A 21,472-nucleotide genomic window follows, 5' to 3' on the forward strand; every position below is an offset into this window, starting at 1 on the left:
CACGGGGCTGGTCCCAGAGCACCGGGTCGATCCCGGGCCAAGGCTGGGGGATCGCCCACCGGGGCCGGTCCTGAAGCACCGGGTTGGTCCCGGGCCGAGGCTCGGGGATCGCCCACCGGGGCTGGTCCTGAAGTGCTGGGTCGGTCCCGGTCCCGGGGAGAGGCTGGGGGACCTCCCACCAGGACCGGTCCTGGAGCACTGGATCGGTTCCTGGGCCGAGGCCTGGGGGATCGCTCACCGGGTCGGTCCCGGAGCACCGGGGCCAGTGCCGGGCCGAGGCTTGGGGGACCTACCACCGGTGCCGGTCCGAGGCTAGGGGGTCGCCCGTTGGGGCCGGTCCCGGAGCCCGTCGGTCCCGCCCCCTGGAGCCGGTACCGGACCGCGTTCCGAGCGAGCCGCTGGGCCGGGAGCCGCGGGGCACCCCCGGTGCGGGGCGGGGCGGAGCGGTGCCGGTACGGCGGGCTGCCGCGGCCCTGCCCCTGCCCAAATCTGCCGGCGCATCACGGTGAGTGACAGCAGCCCCGGCCCTGCCCAGCCCGCACAACCCGCCGGGCTTTTCCAATCAGGCCGGGCCGGGGAGGGATTTCCTGCCGGGACGGGGCCAGCCCGAGCGGGACTTTGCCGAGCGCCGCGCCGCCCTGCGAGCCGGGCAGCCGGGACCGCGCCGCTCGCTCGGGCCGGCACCGGGACCGGCACCGGGACCGCTCCGCACGGCTCGGCGGGTTGCGGCTTGGCTCGGCGCGGTACTTCGCGGCGCGGCTGGGTCCGGCGCGGTGCGGCTGGGCTCGCCCCGGTGCGGTGCGGCTGGGAGCGCCGCCAGGTGAGTGGGGCCGCCGGCTGCGGAGCCCGCCCGCCCCGGCTGGAGCAGCCGAGCGAATCGTCTCGGTTGGGCTTCGCCCCCCTCCCGCGAACCCTCCCCGAAGGAGGGAACGGCCCAGCCCGGTGCCGGGGGTCGCAGGGCGGGGGGGGATGGAGGTGCGACCGGTGCCCCCACCGCCGGCTGCCCGGGGGCTCCCGGGGGGGGGGGCGAGCGTCCCCCGCCCGCCCCTCGGGACCCAGCCGGGTGCCTGCTGCTCCCTCACATCTTTCCTTCTCAACTTACGTAATTGGTTTGTTTTTGTTTTTGTTTTGGTTTGGTTTGTTTTTTCCCTCCTCTCCCTCCTTTTTCCCGGCGCCGCTGTTGGCTGCGGGAATGTTTGGGATACTTTGGTTCTCCAGGTGGATTCCTGGGCTGGAGGCTCAGCTCTGCTCGGGTGGGAGGGATGTTTGCTGTTGCTTTTCCAGCTTTGTGCTTTCTTGAATTTTACCTTCGCTGCTGCTCCTCTCTCGAGGGGTAGAAGAGGTGGAGATCGGTATTTGGAGCTCTCCCTACTCCTGAGTTACTCGCTGAGCCTGGCGTGCTCCGGGAGAGGCAGCAGCACGGGGCTGTGTGCTGAGCGAGGCCGCGCAGATTTTTTTTTTACTACACGAGTAAATAGGCTCCGTGCCCACGCACTCGCTTTTTGCCAGCGCTTTTGAAGAGCAGCGCAAAGTTGGATGCAGTGCGCAGGGTTGAGCGAAATAGGTTGGAAGACGGTGCAACAGGAGGTTTCTGGAGGGGTTTTGTTTGTGGTGAGAGCTTAGGCTGAGTCAAGTGGCTGAAACTTGTTTGTAACGTAGATAAGCTGGTGCAGGTGCCCCAGGAGCAGGGAGGTGACAGCTGAGTTCGGTGGGTGTTGGTCTCGGTGCCTGGTACTGAGCCCCCCCCCCCCCCCCCATCCCCAGTGGTGAGGAGCTCGTCTGCTGCAGGAATTGTGGGCTCCGGAGCAGTGATGGGGGAAGGACTCCCCCGTCTGGGGTGGGAATCTCAGCATCCCCTTGTCCCAGAATCTGAGCCAGCGCTGCCCCATTGCCTCTCTGGCTGCCCCATTGCCTCTCCGGCTGCCCCGAATCCTGCAGTGCCCTGGCGAGGGCTGGAGCACAGGGAGCCCATGGGGGGTCCGTGCTGGTGGACAGCTGCAGTTTCCAGCTTTACTGTGGGTGGGCTGAGCGCTGCTGTGCCGTGGGCCGCCCCTTCTGGGTTTGTGTGTGTGTTTCCCCCCCGCCCCCAGCCGACAGGACCTCTTACTGCTGTTGCCTTCTCTCCCCTGTGGTTTTCATCCTCGAAACAGTGACCTCGATCACTCGGAGGAAGCGACACCCGCTATTATATAAACGGCTGAGGGAGAGCGCTCTGGCAAGGGAGACAGCGTGGCTGGGGGAGATTCTGGTCTGGCCTGGATTGGCACAGGGGGAGAATTGTGGGGTGATGTGGTGACGGCCTTGCAGCTGGTATGGCGCGTGCTCCCTACCCTCCTGCACACGCTCCTCCCCAGGCGTTGGAGCAGCCTGCCAGATGCGTGGCCCTGAACCAGGAGGGATTTTCTCACCACCCAGTTTGGGCCGCCCGGGTGCAGCAGGAGACCACAGGCTGGGAGGTGTGAGCTGCTTGCCATGGGACCCTGTGCCCTCTCTGGGGTACCCTAGCTGGTCAGGTCATGGGCTTGATGCCGTTCTCCTGAGCATGGTTGTGCTGCTCAATTACACCCAGCTCCTCACTTAGGGCAGAGAGAGCTCATGTACTGGTTAAGGAGTGTCTTGGGCCCCACGGCACTGAGCTTCAACGGGTAATTCGGAGGGCAAGGGTTTATCTCTGTGTGGGAGGGTGCTGGGCAGGCTGACCCACTCCCACCGGCTGCAGAGGACTTTGGCTAAACCTCCCCAGCTCCATCCCTTCGGTTCCACTGGGAAAGGAGAGGGGGAGATGCCCGGGTGCCCCAAGCCCCATGTGCTGCCTATGCAAGGGGGTGGTGTGTGTATTAGCCCCAGGGGGATGGGAAAGGAGCTGTGCCCTCATCCCCCTCCTCATCCCGTCCCCCCCCCCCCCCCCCCGCCAGCACCCTCAGGAGGTCTCAACAGGTTCTTCCCTCTCAGTTTAACACAAGGATGAGCCAAGTCCCACCAGGACTAAATATAGGCAAAGTATTTATTCTTCGGCACAGATACAAAAGCTGTCACGATGGAGCTGGGAGGTAAATGGCCTTTGAGGGCTGACTCTGCTCTTCTCCTCTGCAGGTCCTGGGCTGCCGTGCTGGGGCTTGGCCGTGCGGAGGGCTCCCCAGCGTGGCTGCTGCACTGTCGCCAAGAGGACTGCTGAAACGAAGGGGCTAATGAGCACCAGAGAGGGAGGATCTATAACTTCCAGATGGCAACGAGCCTGTAATCCCTTTGGGAAGAATTAGGGACTCATCGGCGCAGCAGAGCCTGGCGAGGGGAGCGAAGCATAACACCTCCAGCTCCAGGAGAGCTGCAAGAGGCTGAGGGCATCCTCATGTTGACTGCAATGGCCACCCTGGCCTGAGCTGCCTGGATGTCTCTTGCGAAGCCCTGGGGCTGCTGGGAGCCTGTCCCTGAGCACTGAACTATTTCTCATTTTAACTGATCGCATGTTCTCCAACCAAACCCCATCCGGGTCCTGCTTCTTCCAACACAGAAAAAGACTTTTGCCCTTAACAGAAAGGCTTCTTCCTTCTGGTTTTTATGTCCCTGGGATTCTAAAGCATCGTTCTTGCTGGATTTCATCTCCCATCAAAGTGTGTTTTGAGGAATTACGGGCTTATTCCCATGGCTTTATAAACCGCTGGGATCTGAGGGTCTCTGCCTTCCACGCCACTGCTGCTCCTACCTGTCTGCGATGGGGCGAGAGCAGGAGCTGATCCAGGCCGTGAAGAACGGGGACGTACCTGGTGTGCAGAAACTGGTGGCCAAGATCAAGGCGTCCAAGAGCAGTGAGTACCCAGGTGCAGAGCTGTGGGCTCCCTCTCCCCAGCAGGGCGCTACTGCTTGTCCCGGGGTGTGAGTCCTGGCAGCAGGCTCAGTGCTGTCCAAGCCGGGGTGCAAGTGCTGACTCTGAACCCTGGCGTGTGAGTTACGCCAGGGCTGGAGGTGGGAGCACAAGCACAGCCCGTGCAGATGAATGACCGGGCTGTAAGTGATCCTCCTGGCAGGGCTGGGGTTCCCCTTGGGCTCTGGGCCAGAGGCCCTGAAGTGTGGGCTACTGAGCGGGGATGGGCAGAGGGAAGCAAATCCACTTAGTGGGGGATGCTGCTACAAAAGGTCTTTAGCAATTGCCGCTTACTCCCGGCCGTATTTATCTTGTGAAAAATTATCATCCCAGCCAGTCGACTGGAACCAATCGTCAGACCCTGAATTTCAGTCTGGTAATGTTTAACCCTTCAGCAGGGCTGTTTTCTTGCATGTGCTCTTGGAAGGGTCAGCAGCAAGCATGGCTTAGAGCGAATGTCAGGCTTGTGGCAGTCCCCAAGGGCACCGGGGTCCCGCAGGTACTGCATGGCGTCTGGAGGAGATGGGGAGGGCATAAAGGTGGAGGAGAAGATCGTGACCAGTGCCACGTGCCCTTTTAGAGAGCTGAGCTCCTGGGTGCTTCTTGAGACCTGCGGAGGGAAGGAAACCGTGAAAAGTAAATAAAAGGGCTTTCAGTATGGTGCGTGACCAGGGGAAGGTGCCCCTGCCCAGGCTACAGGAGCTGCTCTGGGCTGGGGGTGCGGGACCGCCTGCCAGGGTGGCTCATCATGGGGGGTCTCGTGGGTGTGTGCAGGAAAGCTGGAAGGGCAAAAAACTGTCCTGGAGAGAGGGAGGAGAAGCAGCTTTAAGGCTTCTTAGGAGTGGCTCAGGACAGAGAGGCTGGTGCTGAGAAACGTGAGTTAGGCTGAGGATTGCAAACGTGAGAAGGGGATCAGCTCCCCTGGGTCAGCTACTGGAAGGCTTTGATTGGGACCAAGACTTCACAAATCCCAACTGCTGGGCCTGTAGGAGTGCTGCCTCCTCCCCAGAACAGGGGGTCCCTGGTGCCCCCTCCTTGGGCGAAGGGACTGAGTGTCACTGCTTCTGGTTGCAGTTCAGGGACGGCGCCTGTATGGGGTCCCTGAGCTGGAGCGAGGGAGGTTTGCCTGCGCAGGTGGGTTGAAGGACACCTCCAAGGCAATAAGTAATGTCAGGATGTGAGCATCCTGCATCTCGCTGGTGACGCAGCCCTGTTCCCCCAAGCTGGTGCCCCATGGCTGTGCGGTGTGGGCAGGCTGGGGTGCCTGTGGCTCTATTCCTCCTGTGTACCCGGAGGGGGGGAAGTTACACTTGTTTCCTCCAGTAACTCTCTCCCAGTTAAACCCTGTCTGTGTTTTCTCTCTGGCGTCTTCCCCTCCCTCCAGCTGTGGGGCACCCACGTGAACGTGTGTGTTTAACTCCCCTGCTGCGGCGGAGTCAGCAGCTCCCTCTGCTTATTTTAATTTTATTTTTTCGTAAAGTCAGAGGGGAAAACGCCTGGACCCCTGCAAGCCACCACTGCAAGCCCTCGGTGGAGCTCCCGTGCTGGCCATGCTGTGGGGGCTTGCTTGGTCCCAGGGGCTCATTCCTGGCACGGAGGGCATCGCCGCTCCCTGTCCCTTATGATTCCCTCTCCCTCCTTTCACTGATGCCATATGAGCTAAGTATTTGCTGCATTTGCCGCTCATTAAAGCTCCTTTTCCATATGATAGGCTGAGATGCTGAATTTTTTCTTTTTTTTTTTTAAATCCCTCTAAGAGTCCTTCTGCTGTCTCAGTGGATTGGGAGCTCGGTTGTTGTGATCAGCCCTCTGGGGCTTCCTGTGCCTAAAAAAGTCACCACACGTAAGCAAAAATCAAGCGCCAGTCCCAGCAGCAGGAACTTCAGGGACATGTTGTTTAATATTCACCATGTGCAGCCCTCCTCCCTGCGCGAGCGCTGCCTTACAAGTGGGTCACAGCACCTATTATTATAAGGCGATGGGACGGGCAGAGAGAAAGTTTTGGGGCAGGAGCAGGAGGGGAAGGGCAGGTGAGGGCGGGTGTCCTGCCTGCAGGAAGGGGACATAGGGACAATGCTGTGGTCACTTCTGCAGCCAGGGAGGGGGTCTCCTCTGGGACAACCAGGCTACTCCTGCTGAGGCGGCTGTGCTTTGCTGAGGTTCCCCGGCGCAGCAATAGAAACGTCCTGCTTTTTTAATTTCCTTCTCCCGCTCTCCCCTCCCCTCTGCGTCGGAGCACTGCAGAGTTTAATTGAAATTGTTAAACGACCCGTCACGGCTTTGGCCTTTCTCCCTGGCGATCAATCACGTCTCCGGGCTGGCCGCGCTCACCAACAATGCGCCAGTTGGCCGGGCCAGGGCGGCTGCTGCAGCACGGAGGGGCTGGGGCTCCCAGGGGAGGTGAGAGGCAGAGCCCCCTCAGGGCTCTCTTCCCTGGGAAGTGGTGATGGCTCCTGGAACTGGCCAGTGCCTGGCAAGGTTTGGGTGTCCCCATCCCTGGACGTGCAGGGCTAAGGGGATGGGGGGGATGCTGGGGTGTTGCTGGGGGTGTGTGGTGCCCTCGCGATAGTCAGGGACTGGAGGAGCAGTGGAAGGTGATGGGAGCTGGACTTACTGTTTGCCTTCCTCAAGGGAGTGGTGGAGGTTTTTGTTTAAACGTGCATGAAGTGCAAAGAAAGGGCAGCAGCTGAGCAAACTGGTGTTAAACTCTCAAGGACAGCAAGTAAAGCCCTACCAGGGTTCAGCCGCTGCCTCAGGGAGGTTCGGCCAGCTTCAGCCAGCCACTTGCCCCATTTCACCAGCGACTTACCTCATTTCACCAGCTATGCTGGGGCTTTCCAGACCTTGGATACATCAAGGACAGGAGCAGGCGCCTGAGACACGGCTGTGTCTGGGCTGTGACCTAGCAAGTTGTTAAACGCTAGTGAAGCTTGCAGGGGGTCTTGGCTTTACCCCCATGCCTGGGTTGGTGCCCTTCGTTGCTGTGTCCCAGCAGCACAAAGCACAGCAAGGTTTTCCCAAAAGTAGTGCCGGCCCTCAGATGCTGCTGTCACCCGTCCAGCTGGGCAGGAGAGGGACGATGCTGTTCCACGTGCTGCGAGACTGCAGCAGGCAGATGTGGGATAATTCGCTCCCTCCCTCTCGCTTAAATTTCCTCCTAATCCCTAGTAGCTATATCAGCTTAAGCCCCGAAGCGTGAGGTTTAATATCTCTCCTGCGATTTGATAGCCTTTGCCACCAGTGCTCTGTGTTGCTGTCCTCTGCAGAAACATTTGCCCTCCCTTCATGTCCTGCCATGCTTTTCTTTCTCTCAGCAGCAGTGGGTCTGTAGTTGTTTGAGGAAGAAGTTGCTCCTTTCTGCAGTTTGGTGGTTGTTTTGCAATGACGTTGGATGTGCCTTTGTGCCAGCTGGCAAGCTCAGCGTGCCGTCCCCTGTCACCGAGGAGGACCATCCTCCTCTTCACTGCTGCTCCTGAGGGAGATTTGTCCCAAGCCTTGTGTGCTCTGGCTGCTCTGTGCGGTCTGGCTGCAGGGAAAAGCAAGGACTACCCTCGAGCAGGTTCCCTATCATTTCAGGCTCTGTTACACCTGATGGCTTTCCCTGCTGGCAGTGGTGCAGAGATGTCTGGGCACCCTGCCCACTCCGGTCCTGCCCTGGGTGGTGCAGGCAGCTGGACCCGGCTCTGCCACCAAGCTCAAGTGTGGCCATGTCCCTTGAAGCCCAAGTTTCGAGGACAAGTTCCCAAGCATCCTCGGCCGTGTCCTTCCCTCCTCTCCCCGCGTGCTGTAGGTCTGACGGGCTGGACCGGCTCCGCAGGCGCATGCTGGCTTGGAAATGCTGTGGGCACGCCTGCGGAGAGACGCTGAGAAACTCTGCCGAAACGGGCAAAACTCCCTCTTCCGCCGAGGCTGAGCCAGGAGCAGGGCGAGGCGCTGTGCCCAGGGGAGCCCGGCTGGCAGCGGCTCTGTGCCGGGGACCCCACCACCCTGTAGCCTGCCAAAACCTGCTTTTGAACCAGGCCACGGTGGGTGGGTGGGTGGGTGGGTGGGAGGGGGGGGGGGGGGGGGGAGAAAAGAGGCTTCAAAGGCTCCAGCAAGTGTGGCGGCTGTGGGGATGGATGGTGGTGGGGCTGCAGCTGCACAGCATGAGTAGGGGGGTCTGTCCTTCCTTGCTTCCTTCCTTCTCCCGAGCCTCCCTAGGATGGGGGTCTCCTCCATTAGCCTTGTGTTTGCTTGGTGGGTTTTCCCAGCCACTTCCCGATTGTCCCAGCTGATGACGGGGTTTAGCCCCTCTTTTTCCACCTCTCTTCCTGGGAAGGAAAACCCCCACGTGGGCAGTGGTGGCGAAAGGAGTGAGTGGGCGGTTGCTTTTCAAAGCTGGCCTTGAACGGGTGTTGTGTTTGGAAAGGGGCCCGGCTGCTGCTGGTGCGCCTGGAGCTGGAGAGAGTGTCACCGCGCTGAGCGCAGGAGATAAGGCACAAGCAAACAGCATCACACAGGGGGACAGAGGAGGCTGTGCTGTGTATTGCCTGGCACAGCAGGCACAGCCTCCTTGGGGCACCCAGCCCTGCAGCCCTCTGCACCCCAGCTCCTGTCCCCATCTCCCTTTGTCCCAGGTCTGTATTTCTGTCCCCAGCCTTTGAAAACCCATTGGCAGGGCAGCCTGTGGCAGCAGAACCTGCCTTTTCCCTGCCTGGGTAAAAGAGAAGGGGGGGAAAAGGGCTAATTCTGGGAAAGGGGACAAGTGTGGGGTCTGTTGGGGTTTCTCTGGGCTGTGCTGACTTCCCCTGGGGACAGCCAGGCAGGGCTGGGGTCTCTCCGGGACTTTTTGCTCTCTCGGGGATGTACAGAAGTTCCTCATGGCTGGCAGCTGCCCCTGGTGTCGCAGGTGGGAGGCTGAGGTTTGGGGTAGGAGGCAGCTTTCCATCCTTCAGACACTTCCCGGGGACTCAGCTCCCCGTTCCCCAGGGCTGCAGAGGCCGTTTTGGCTGTCTGACCCAGAAACACAGGATGATTTGGATGACGACAGCTCTAAGGCAGACAGGGAGGGCAGCCCCGAGCCGTGGGACAGCGTGTGCCCGGCTGCTGGTGGCACACAGGTGCTGTAAGGGGGACGGTGCTCCCCAGGGCTGTGCCCAGGCACGGGAGGAGGGGATGCGGCAAGGACACCACTGGCACAGGCGTCCTCTCCTCGGGCTGGGGATGTGCTAGGGGCACGGGGCTGGTTGCAGGAGGGAGCTGGTGGATACCAGTGATGCCACCTTCTGGGTGGCAGCGACCTGTTGCAAAAGGGCAGTCGGCCCTGCAGGTTTGGGGATGCAGTGTGAATGCTGCTGGCACTCCCTGGCTTTGTCACGTGGGAGAGGAGCTGCTTTTAAGTGAAAACATCATTGTGCTCTTCCTCCTCCTCCTCCTCGTTCCCCCACAGGGCTGCTGGGTCTGAAGGTCTTGGCTGCAACCTAGAAAGAAATTGTAGCATTGTCCCTGTTTAGGACAAGCAGGTCCCCATGGACCACAACAGCGTCAGCAGCATCACTCCTGCCACCTCTCCATCACTATCCCAGTGGTGCAAGAAGGTTTCCCTGGAAAGGGGGGAGTGAATTATTGGATCCCAGTGGTGATCGACAGCATCCCCTGCAGAAGATGGTTTCCAGCAGTTGGGAGCACGCAGTAGCGCGCTCCCAGCTGGCTGGAAACCATCTTCTCCACAGCATCACCCCAGCAAGAGTTAAAAGAGGGGCTGGATGCTGTGCGTGTGTGTGTGCATGCACGCGCCTTGCTTTGTTTTTAAAAGCGCCTCGGCTGGCCTGGCCCCCCGCCAGACCCGGGGCCGCCGCTGGCAAAAACTCCGGCAAAGGAGTATGAAAGGGGCAGAAACTAAATAACAATAAACCACCTTTTTTTGGCTGCTCTAGCGAGTGAGGGAGTGGGGAGGAGCTGCAAGCACTCCAGCTCCCCCAAATCCCCCAGAGCACTCCAGCTTCCCCCAGAATTGTGCCTGGGATGGAGAGGGAGGGACCTGCTTGAATCTTGGAGCTGCAACATCACCTGGGCCTTGCCAAGGTGTCCAGCTGAGTCACAGACCTGTCTGGAGATGCCCGATCTGCTTGGAAATGGCTCTGCTGGGGTGATCTTCACACTCCTGGGGAAGGGCTGGACACCCTCGCCCATCCCTTGCTCCTGCGGGATGCCCAGGGCTGTGACATTCTGTGCCTGGGGTTAGGTGCGCAGGCACCTTGAGCAGTTTGCAGCCCCAGGGAGAAAGGCCAGAGCTGCAACTGAGCAGTTTTGATGGCGAGATAAGGGAGTAGGGAAAACCTTCGTGCACGGCAGGTATGCGGCTCCCGCAGCATCCTAGACCTGGTGCAACATGTCCAGCTGCTCTTCCGCCAAGCCCTGCCAGCGCTGGTGCCGCTCCCCCACCGGGACCCAGCCAAGGCTGCGCAGAGAGCACATGGCCCCAGCGCTGGTGCTATGCCTGACCCCCCACCCCCACCCTCCCCCAGGTGCCATCCTGGGAGCCAGCGCCCATATCATCTGAGCCCGGTGGGTGACTGTGCTGTGAGGGGTGAAAACTCCTGAGGTTTCGTAACACCGCCCTTGGCCACGGGCACGGCCGGTTGTGTAAGGCACCCTGTCTGCCTGTGCAGGGAGTCGGCGAGCATGGCACAGGCGTTGGGTGCCCAGCACGGAGGTGCCCCCAGCAGCGGGGCTGGTTCAGATGCTCCCACTCGCTTTGCAGGTGCCTCTTGCCCCCTTGGAGCATTGGTCCCCAGGGTCTGGCTGGCTCTCAGCCCTCACTACCCCCCTCAAGCAGCCCATCTTGAGGCATCGTCTTGTTTCTTTGCCAGGATGGGTGTGGGTAAGCCTGAAGGGGGGTTTCCAGCTGGAGCCGACTTGGGTGCAAACAGCAATAGGGAGACTGTGGATTGGGAACCCTATGGACCTTCTCCTGTGGGTCACCCCTCTCCCTGGGCAGGACACCCAGCTCACAACCTCTGTGGCCCCTCAGGGACCTCCTCGAATGCGTCCGTGGCAAGGCTACGTGAGCACCACTTGCCTCAGTGGCCTCCAAAAGGGGCCAGAGTCCTCGCCGGTGGCTAATTGCTGCTGGCACAGGGGATGCGGGTACATGGTGAGCCTAGCCGGCGGTGTGGGGCCAGCACAGCCGCGGCAGTGGGGATTGCTTTGGGCTGCAGCCTGGGTTGCTCTGGTTGGCCTGAAGCACTTCTGGTTAGGTTTTGCTGGGCTGACGCAGGTGGGAAGGGCTGCATGAGCCCTCCTGGCTTCCCTGAATAAGCACCCACTAATCCTGCTGGGTTAAAAAGAAGGGAGACACTCCTCCTTGCAGGGGAAGAGGCTGCTGCACAGGCGGAGGAGCTGGCTCTGACCGTGCTCTGTCTCCAAACCCCAAGGGCTGCTCGAGCCTTGGAGGAGTCCTCAGCTTCCTCAACAGTGCTGGGGCACAAGCAGCTCCCTGTCTCAGAGCATCTGTCCCACTGGTTATATTTAGCAGCACGTACTGGGCTGCACACGGATGTCCTGGAGCTGTTTCTCCATTCCCTCCACCCCAAAGCTGGTGAGGACATGGTGAGGGTCCTGCTCTGAGCCCCCAGACTCATGGTTCTGCTTTGCCCCACTGCAGCCTGCTCTGAATGCCTGTGGCTCCACGGGGCTGAATTCACACCAGGTACTGGTGTTACCCATGAGTGTGGTCCTGGATAAAGGTCTCCTCCCAGGAGCAGTGCAGGTGGGTTCCTCTGCTCAGCCCCAGGTGGGGACAACCGGGGCAGTAGGACAGGGATGTGGCCATCAGCTCCCTGAGCCCACACGTGTGGCTGGCCATGTGCTTGCAAAGCTGGTACCTCGTCGGCCAGGAAGGGACATGCAACTTCCAGGGCTGGGTCCCTTTCCCAGCAGGGTTGGCACAGCTTGGAAAACCATTTGCTGGCAGGGCCTGGGGATGAGGCAACCCGCCGTGATTCCCTGGTCAGGGTGGGGGGCACAAGGTGCCACAGGAGCAGTGGCACAGTGCAAGAAGGGATGTCTTTTCTTACGAAAAGGAGCTGAGGGAGGTGGGGAGACTCTTTTTGCCCCTGTATATCACATCTTTCTCCCCACCACCCCCCTGAGATGCTGCGAGGCAGCAAGCAGGGGTTTCTGCGCTCAGCTCCCACGTCCTGCCTCCGCCGCCAACTCGGGCTTGCCGGGGCCGTTCCTGACACGCACCCGCTGTGCTGGAAAGGCATAAACAGATCGGGTTGCCGGCAGGGGTCCAGGGAGCGGGCAGGCCTTGGCTTGTGTCCCACCACCGCTCGCTCGGGCTGGGGTGTGGGGGAGCAGCAAGGCAGGGGGATGAGATGGAGGGGCTGACCTGGTGGCAGGGTCCCTGTGGGGACCTGGGCACGGCCTTGATTTAACAAGGGACTGGGGTCTTCACCTCAGTTTACCTCTGGTGCTAAGGTGGGCCTGTTATTTAGGGGTTCAGAGGTGTTGACGTGCTGCACCCCAACCTCTTTCCCCATCCCTGCGTGGGAAGTTGGTGGCTGGAGCTCAGCCTGTGGATCCTCAGATCGAGCCTCCCCTTATCCATCGCAGTTGTATTCTGATGCTTTTGACCTTGCTGTAAATCAGCCCTTGTCCCTCCGCAGTACGTGGGGGGACAGGGCTGTGCTGTGTCGCCCTTGTCCCCAGCTGGTCCCTGAGCAGCTGCTGGCTGGCTCTGGTGTCTGGGCTGGGTGCTGGGAGGAACCCACTGCCCTCCTTGCCGGCCCCAGAGCAGCTGGGACAAGGGCAGGGGGGCAGGAACACAGTGCCTGGAATAACTCAGCAGCCACCAAGGCCCCACAGGGATGGCAAGATGGGTGTGGGGTCCTGGTGTGGTTCCTGCTTCCACTATGGGGACAGGGAGATGCTTCTCCTGGGAGATACAGCATCACTGGCTGCTAAGTGTATTTATTGGTGATCTCTGCTTCCACTTGGGGACGTGCAGGGTGATGCAGGGCATCGTGATGATAGAGCTGTTGCGTCCTTCTCCTGTCCCCTGCAGATGGGGTCCCACCACAGACCGGGGTCCTGGGGGAATTCTTTGCTGCCGCAGCTGGGTGAAAACATCCTGCTCCAGCCAAGGCCTAAGAAAAGTGCTACTGGCCAGCTGCTCAGCAAGATTTTGGTGATGGCTTCTCCTGCTTTGCGCCATTGCCCAGCCAGGCGGAAACCTGGGTGAGCAGCTGGAGAGTCTGACCTGGCTGGCAAAGAGCCCTCGCACTGGGCACAGGCAAAGCCGTGCTGCCCTCCCCAGCCTTGGCAGGGAAAGGAGAGAACAGCGGCGGGTTCATTTCTCTCAGCCTGCTTGTCCCAGGCTGGAGGGAGCTTGGCCTGTGCCCGCTGGGGACAGACTCGTCCCTCTCTGCTTCCAGCGCGGAGCAGCCGGGCAGTTCCCACTTGCTTCGGGAAGTGACATTGCACAGGGGATGGGAACAGCGAGGAGAGACGGGTGCCTTCTGTGTCCTTGGGGAGGGGATTTGGAGAGGGATTCCTCCCATCGCTCATGGCTTGGGAGTGCCGAGCAGCCGCTACTGGGTGGATCCTCTTGCTCTTTCCCAATGCAGATGCCACAAATGGCTGCAGTGCCATGGCATCTGTGGGAGCAGTTGCCCATCCAGCAGCCCTTGGGACCAGCAGGAGCTGGAGGCCACGTTTTGGCTCTGTCCAGGAGGGAAGGAAACGATTTGCTCAAGCTGCTCGGATCTGGGCTGCAGTTCAGATGGAGCTGGATAGCCCGTGCATCGTTTGCTGGAAGGCAGCTGTAGGAAGCAGAGAGCCTCTCTTTTCAGTTTGGCAATAGGAGGTAAAGGCAGCAGGCCCCCAGGAGTGGAAATCTTTGATTCATAGTGAGAAAAATCCAGTCCCCAAGCAGCGTCTGCCCCATCCCTGCACAGGTTGGGCTGTGCATCCTGGGGGACCCCACCGGCACATCCCTGAGCAGGGCTGGCGGCAGCACCGGCTCGCAGGGTCAGAGTTGAGGAAAGGCATCCGCAAGGTATTTTTAACTGCATGTGACTCCAAACTCCGGCTGCACAGCCGCCAGCAGCAGTCTGAGAGGTTAGTCCTCGGCTGCTGACAGTTCATTGCCCATAGGCTGGGGGGGGCTTTGGGGAAAATTCAGTTCCCATCCACCAAGGCCTCGGGAAGGAGTGACGGCACTTGAACCATTGACCTTTTGGGTGACCTCGAGCAAACAGCTTCACCTCCCGGTGCCTCCCCTCCCATCCTGTGTGTGCCTTGCCTAAATTAGAGCAGCCAGGGTGGGGAGAGCCACTCCGTCTGCCCCAGCAGCGCCTTCTCTAGGTGCATGGCAGCTTCCCCAGGGCCAAAAGGGGAGGGAGGATGTTGCAGGATTTCCAGCTGCCGCACCACTGTGTGCTTTGAGTACTGGCTCTACCGGCTGGAGCGCCTCTCGGGTGCCGGGCGCTAGGCTGGCACTGATGGGGACCGAGTGCCGTGGCAGCCTGGTCCTCAAACCTCAGCCTTGCCCCACTGCCCCAGGAGCTGTATGATTTGCTGCAACCATCCAAGCGACAGCGGAGGGCTGGATCCTTGTTGCACTCGCTTGAGCTCACAGAGTTTTGCTGGCTGCTCTTGACTGCTCTAATTTTTATCTGTGGCTCATTGTTAGAACCATAAAATAAATAGCTACGTGCTCCTCTTGAGCGTCAAAACCCTCCAGGTGTAGGAGGGTTGCTGCGTCCCTGCTCGCCCTCTGTAATTAACTGTTGCTCAGCAAATCCACACTTACTGACCTGCCCTAATCTTACCATGCAAGGCAAGCCCTTTGGCTGCTGGCTCCTGCCACTTGCCTCTTGTGCTCCCCATGAGCCCATATCATGTTCACAGCCCTGGGCATGCAATGGGAGATGGTACCCTGGGAAGCAGCATCCCCCCACAGAGCTGCCGAGGTTGTTTTCCTCGCTGGCAGCTTCCTCTGTGCCCACGTTTCATGCTGCTCTCACCGTCCCCCCTCATCCTGCTTCCCCTCTTTCTTCCTCCCATTGACTGTCTGCCGGTTGGATTATTTTTCCCCAGATGCTGCAGTCTGCAATTTTCCCAGGTTGAATCTGCCTGGGTTTGTTCTTCTAATCTCTCTTAAGTCCCTTTTGTGTTATTTCTGCCCTCGTCGATCTGTTGCGCATCCTCCACAGATTACATTAATGCACTGTTTGCTTGGTATTGCATTAGTGAGAACACTGAGCATGCCTGTAGGTGCAGCCCCTTTGCCTGGGTGCCTGGGGTCACCAGAGCCCTGCAGTCCCTTCCCCAGCTCCCAGGGGAACCAGTTGGAACCAGTATGGAACTGGTTGAACGGGAGCTAAGGTGCGTTGTTAATGCTGGGCCAGATGCTCTGCTGGTCCTTGTGTCCTGCAGCCTTTGGGTGGCTCTTGGCCCTGTGGCGTGCCCAGGGATGCACCGCGGGCACAGGCAGAGCTCGTGCTTGGCCGCCAGCCCCTGCTGCTATCGCCCCATCTCTTCCCGCTCGGGAGGCGTCCTGTCCTTTCGGAAGGATGGGGGAAATGGAAAAGGCTCCACCTCTTCCCTGGGCAAATACAGCTCCTCTGAGTTCATATCCTGGAGAATGGAATAGTCAGGTCCCAGCAGGGACGGTGACTTCACCTCCCGGTAACGCGTTTCCCTGGCCAGCTGGGAAAGGAGCCCTTGTATCTCTGAAGGAGCCGCCCGGCTTCCCCCACCCAAAGCCTTTCCCAGCTGTTTCCATCCTGGCTGGGGCTGGGGGATGCAATTTCAGCTCCATGAGGAAGGGTTGTTACTGCTCCCCCTTGCCAGGGGAGCCGGGCTGGGTCACGTCACTTTGGGGTAGGCAGCTGATGCGAACGCACAAATTATTGTGGGGAAGGGGAGCGAGTGCTGTTCATCCCCCCATACAGCTCAGATCTTTCTGGGGGCCTGAAACTCAAAGCAGGAGCATGTGTTTGGCTTTTGCAAGGGGTGAGTCCAGCCCCAAAGGACTCCTGTGATGCTGTTTCCCCGCCTTGGCATTTGCCCCTTCCATCCTTGCTGCAGCCATCAAACCTCAGGGGTGAGGGACAAGAGCAGCACCTTCTTCCCAGCTGTGTGGATGGGGATGGGATTTCCGACTCTGCTTTTCCTTTCATTGTTCTGGGAGCCTTCACTTTGAACAAGCTGCCTGTTTTTTCCTGCTTTGTTGCGGGGGGGAAGCAGTAGGGGGAAACTGGGGGTCTGGCCAGGGGTCCTGGGGCAGCTGGGCTGGGGCTGAGCGACTGATGTCTGTGCTGCGCAGGGATGCTGCCCCTGCACCCTCCCACTGCTAGCCTCTAAAAAACGTAATTGTTGGATTTCCCTGTGAAAAAGGTTCCCAGCCTTTCCAAAGAAGGAAAAAAGCTCCCAGTTGACTCCATGGTCCTGCTACCGTGTCCCCTAACCCTCCCCTTCACCTATTGTGGGTCCCCAGCCCAGGGAGGAATGCTGCTTCCTTGGATCTCTCAAAGTCCTCTGCCTTCGCCATCACCTGCCTTTACCATCATCCACCATCATATCTAAGCACAGGACAGGACAAGAGAGCTTAGAGAAGGAGAAAGCAGAGATGAGGAGGGAGGCAGAACTGCCAGAGGACACTCAGACATGCCGCCAGCAGAGACAGCTTGGCGGCAGGAACAACTTGGGCTCTGTGTGGCTGTAAGATTTGGGGCTCAAGCCAGGGGTAAATGGTGGAGGCTGTTGAGATTGGAGACAAGCAGCCAAGTTGGTGTGGAGATGCTCCAAGTGGGGGGATGCTCCCAGCAGGTTGTTGCATCTGCTGGGGTTATTCCAGCTGGACCCAAGCTGCCCAAACCAGGATCAGGGCTTGGGTGCAACAGCCATTGCGCAGCCTGAGCAGCATCGAAGCGGGCAGGGCCCTGGCCAGGTCCAATGTGTCTCACGCCTGGCTTTGGTAGGTTTCTCAAGGGATGAAGACACCAGTTATTCTCAAGGAGTTGCCAGATGCTGTTGTAGGGAAAGATACGGGGCTCCCTGCCGTGTCATGCTCTCCCATCGCTGCTGTTTGCCTTGTGTTGATGGGAATCTGCCTCCCTGATTGCAGCCTACCCATCCCTGCCAGTTAACCCAGTGGCTGTGCCCCAGTTGGACCCACCCCACAGCGCCTGGCTTGGTGGAGGACCTGTTTGTCAGCCTTGGTGGGAAGCCCATTCACAGGGATGCTGCGAAGCCTCAAACCCTGGTGCGGGCCATTAGTGGGGAGGAAAGCACCCGTGGCGTCTGGGCCCCGGTGGCGTTTGGGCATAGGGACGAGTGCTCAGCCGGGTTTCCCAGATGGCAGCATCCTGGCAGCCAAATTCACCCACCATAACAACAAGGGAAAGAGGGAGGCCCTGCCTGCCCAGGGAGCTGGGCTCGGCGTCTGGGGGGCGAGCTGGTGGCTATGGCAGGCAGCTGGGGTCAGGAGACCTTGGCTCTCGCCCAGCCTCTGTCCCAAGCTTGCTGGGCAACTTTGGTTGAGTTTCTTAACGTCTCGGTGGCCGAGCTCCTTCCCTATCAAAGTGGGAGAATCTCTTCTGAACCTATTGAGAACCTGAAGCAGCCGGTTTGCCGGGAGGAGCCGGGTGTGGGTGGCCGCAGCGGACGTGCCTGTGGATGGAGGGATGACAGGGAAGGAAGATTCCTGCAGAAGGCGGATGGACGTCACCTCTTTGGGTCTTGAGTTTGGGCGAGACATCAAGTCTCTCCTGAGCTCTGGCATAACCCCACTGTGTGCCAAGGCAGGGCCATCCCAGGCCTCGGTGTGGGTCGAGGCCAGGCAGGGCAGGTCGGGTGAAGCTGCCACCTCCACCTGCAGCCCCAGGAGGCTGCCACTACCATTGGAGATGGCTGGTGCTTTGGGAGATCACAGCTGATTAGCTCCTCCAGCTGGTTTATTGGCTTAGTGATGACATTCCCCAGGTGGATTTTATTTTCCCAGGTGCATATGTACATATATTTGGTGTGTCCAGAGCACAAAGTCCTTCTCCCACCACCTGCAGCAGCAGGATGGTGTTCCTGCAGTGCCAGGCAGAGCATCCCTGCATGTGGGGTACTCGTGGCCGGCAGTGCAGGGACGCTTGTGGCTGGATGTTCAGGGATGTGTGTGGTGCAGGGATGCTCGTGATAGAGCGATGCTGAGACGTGCAGTGCAGGGAGGCTCATGGCATGGGGATACTTGCAGCCAGCAGTGTGGGGATGTGATTTCCTAGGGCAAGGGGAAGGTATGAGGGTCTGTGACACCGGACCAGCAGAAAAATGTATTTTTTTAAGGTGTCTCTGGCAAGGATGTGGGTCTGCAGTTATAGATCTGTCTGTCCTGCACAGAGATGAAGGCTGGCGGTGGAGGAGCTTTAGTGTGGCTGTGCTGGGTGGACAAAACTGGGGAGTCACAGCAAAAGCACTGCTTTCTGGAGCCTGACTTCCCATGTGAGAGCCAGGGCAGGAGTCTCCAAGGGGCACTTTGGGGGGAACATGGGATATTTGGACATTTCCTTCCCCAGCAAACCCAGGCAAGCATGTGCCACTCCTTCCCAGCCAGCAGTGAGCGGTTCAGCACTTTGGAGGGATCGTGTCCATCTCCAAGACGTCAAGGCAAAGCCTCAGGGTGTCCCCTCAGGGACAAGGTCTCCGGTGAAGGGCACGCAGGGTGCCCGGGGTGCTGGCACAGGGGGTGCTGGCTGTGCCGGGCAAGGGCACGCCTGGCTCCACGTAGCCGGCACAGCCGGCGCCAGGCAAGCGCCCTGGGGGGGTAAATACAGATTTGTGCTGGGCTGGCTGCCAGTGGTGCGGGTGAGGCACCCGCCCTGGCCATCTGCTCCCCAGGTGCCCCCCACACCCCACGGGGAGCTCAGCCCAGCCTGGCATCCCTGCCATGGGGGTGCATCCCAGCCCTGCGGGGAAACTGAGGCACAGGGTGCAGCATGACAGAGGGGGCTGATCCATCGGGGGAGCTGGTTGGAAACACCACTCTGGGCTGTGCCATCCTGGCCCCCCGCCAGCAAGGATCCGAAAGGCTGAGGGCCCGTGCTTTCCCCTTGGCTGGGGCCGGAGCCAGAGCGTGCTGCGGACAAGGGTCTCAGCCCCATGTGATGAGCGAGCGGCCGAGCGGCCGAGCTGCCTTTGCCATGGCCGGTGTCCGGCGGAGCAAGCAGGCCCTACATTTGTAAGCAATTTGCCGGAGCGTTCCAGAGGTGCTTCCTGCCTGCCGCTTGGCAGCCAGGCGCTGCACAGAAGCTCTCTGGCTCCCTCGAGGCCTCGCTCAGCCCCAGCCCCGCTGCCAAGCCTCATCCTGCCCGGGCAGGCGCAGGCGAATGCGCTGGAGAGGGGGGACGGGGCAAGGTTGGGTCCGGCTGGACCCCTTGGAGGGGTTGTGTTGGGGAGTGGGGCTGAGCAGGGGGAACCCGCAGCTGGAGTTAACCCTTGGAGTGCACCAAGCTGGGTTTTCCCCTGGAAATATCTCCTTCAGGGCTTATGTTTCGGTGCTGGGTCCATATTTTTCTGGGTTCATCTTCCCAGAATGTGACTGTGCTCCTGGCAGGGAGCAGGGGGTGTGGATCAGGCCCACGGGTGGTCCCATGCAAACCCAAAGGAGGTGATGATGTGGCTGAGAAGGGTCTGGCCACCCCAGCCCAGTGTTGCGGCTGGATTAGCCCTGATCCCACAGCCCTCTCCCAGGCCAGCTCTGCAGTCTCCTGACCAGAGCCACATCTCCAAACCAGCCGGTCTGGGAGGGCTGTGGGATTGGAAATGGCTTGGCCTGGCCCCTGCAAAGCCCCAGAACATCTGGGTGGGAAAGACAGGGGAGCCTGAAGTTGCTAGGGCACTGACGGAGAGAAGGAGCTGAAGAAATGGGGAGGAAAGCAGGGGAATCAGTCAAAAGGAGCATATGGATGGAACGAGGAAGAGGGATGCAGGGAAGCATCCCATCATCTGCCTTCCTGTCACTGCATCCTCAGGACCATGACAGGGGTTGGTGGCACCCCCTTGGCAGCCCTTGTGCTGCTCCACTGTTTCACCCCATCCCAGTGCTGGCTCCCCACTGAGGCAGGGCTGCCTTTGGGGTTGCTTTTCTGGCCTCGAGTGCTGTATGGTGCAGGTGTGCAGCAGGATGGTGCTGGCAAAGGGGTCCCAGCTGCCTGGGTGTGCTCTGTTTTCCACTCCTCTTGGCTCATGCCTTTGTGCTCGCCACGCCAGGATGCCCGGCCCCTTTTCTAGCCACGCTTCACCTTCCAGCCTGGCTGCAAACTCTCCAGCTCTCTCGGCAGTGATTTACCCGGCTACAAACCAGGGATGAACTCTTTCCCTTCCTGCCTAAGGTGGATACAAATGTTGCTGCATTCACTTTCGGGAAGATCCCCAAAGGGGATACTGCTCCTGGCTCCGCTTTTTGGGACCTGCTGTTTTCCCAGCCACCCACACCATGTCCGTGTGGTCCTGCCCCATCTCCTGACCTTGTTGGGCTGCCAGAGCAGGGAACTAATTTGAGGAATGTTGCTCAGGGAGAGGAGCAAAGGCATGGGCATTTTGCTGTGCAGATGCTGACAGCTGCCTCCTGGGGCCAGGGAGCGGGCAGGGACACCTGCTGTATCCCAGACCTGCTTACTGGATCCCACTGGCCAGCCCTGTCCCCTTGTAGGAGGGAGTCAGGGGTGGGATTCTGGGGTGAGCTCTCCCTGTCCAAATAGTGGGCATTGCTCAACTCCCAAGACCAGCCCCTGGGGACTGTGGGATGTATCTGCCTATTTTGGATGAGATGCTCAGTGGACATCTCCGTCCAGCCTGTCTCTTCCCAGCATCACCTTCCTGGCTGACACGGTTCAGGCTCTGGTCCTCCTACTGTGGTAAGGACCCTTCCTCCTCCTTCCTACCTTTTCTCAGCAGCAAACACCTGCGGCAGTTTTCAGCTGCAGCCGATGGGAGCAAACCCACACTGGCCTTCGGTTCCCACCACAAAGAGCATCCTTTAAAAATACCTATTTATAAACCGTAATTAAAAGGCAGGGGGCTGGGGGATCAGGGAGCAAGAGGTGATGGCTTCATGGGCATTGCCTACGACTTAGTGGAACCCTTTGTTTACTTTTAATTTTATCTTGATTGTGTCTTTTGGAAATCCCCCAGCAGTGAACGCTTCCCAGCCCTTCCTGCTCCCTGCTTGCAGGACCCATCCCAAGACTTTTCGGGGGGCAGGATGAGGCCTTTGCCCACCATAGCTGACCCTGTTCCTGGCTCTGCCATACGCCCAAGTGCGATCCTGAGAGTGGCACCGCAGGGCTCAGTGGTTATGGTCACTCTGTGACTCGGATCAGAAGCGGCCAGTTTACAAGTGAAATGTTTGGGGGTTTTTTTCTGGCTGCTGTGGCAGAGTGAAGTGGTTTGTCCTTGATGGAGACTCTGGATCCTGGGTTCTCAGGCAATATGGGGCTGGGGGGGGGGGAAAGTGGGAGCTCTGAGGGATGGCTTTGGGAGCCAGTTCCTTCAGGAAGGGCTTCTGGGTTGGCAGAGCTGCTTGGTACTGCTCTGAGGAGGAGCAGCTCCTGGAAGAGGTAATTAGGGCGA

The 21,472-nt window shown here is 59.7% G+C and overlaps 1 protein-coding gene across 1 annotated transcript in view; it reads left to right on the forward strand.

Annotated features, from left to right (window-relative positions):
• The first annotated feature begins 599 nt into the window (after window positions 1-599).
• Window positions 600-21,472, forward strand: part of CASKIN2 (CASK interacting protein 2) — a 35,266-nt gene continuing 14,393 nt past the window's right edge. The window contains 2 exon segments of the mRNA XM_055797361.1: window positions 600-820; window positions 3,094-3,806. Of these exon segments, the coding sequence (XP_055653336.1) occupies window positions 3,713-3,806 (94 nt within the window). The 5' untranslated portion in view covers window positions 600-820; window positions 3,094-3,712.

The sequence above is a fragment of the Falco peregrinus genome, chromosome 2, assembly GCF_023634155.1.
Source record: "Falco peregrinus isolate bFalPer1 chromosome 2, bFalPer1.pri, whole genome shotgun sequence".
NCBI classification, from domain to species: Eukaryota; Metazoa; Chordata; class Aves; order Falconiformes; family Falconidae; genus Falco; species Falco peregrinus.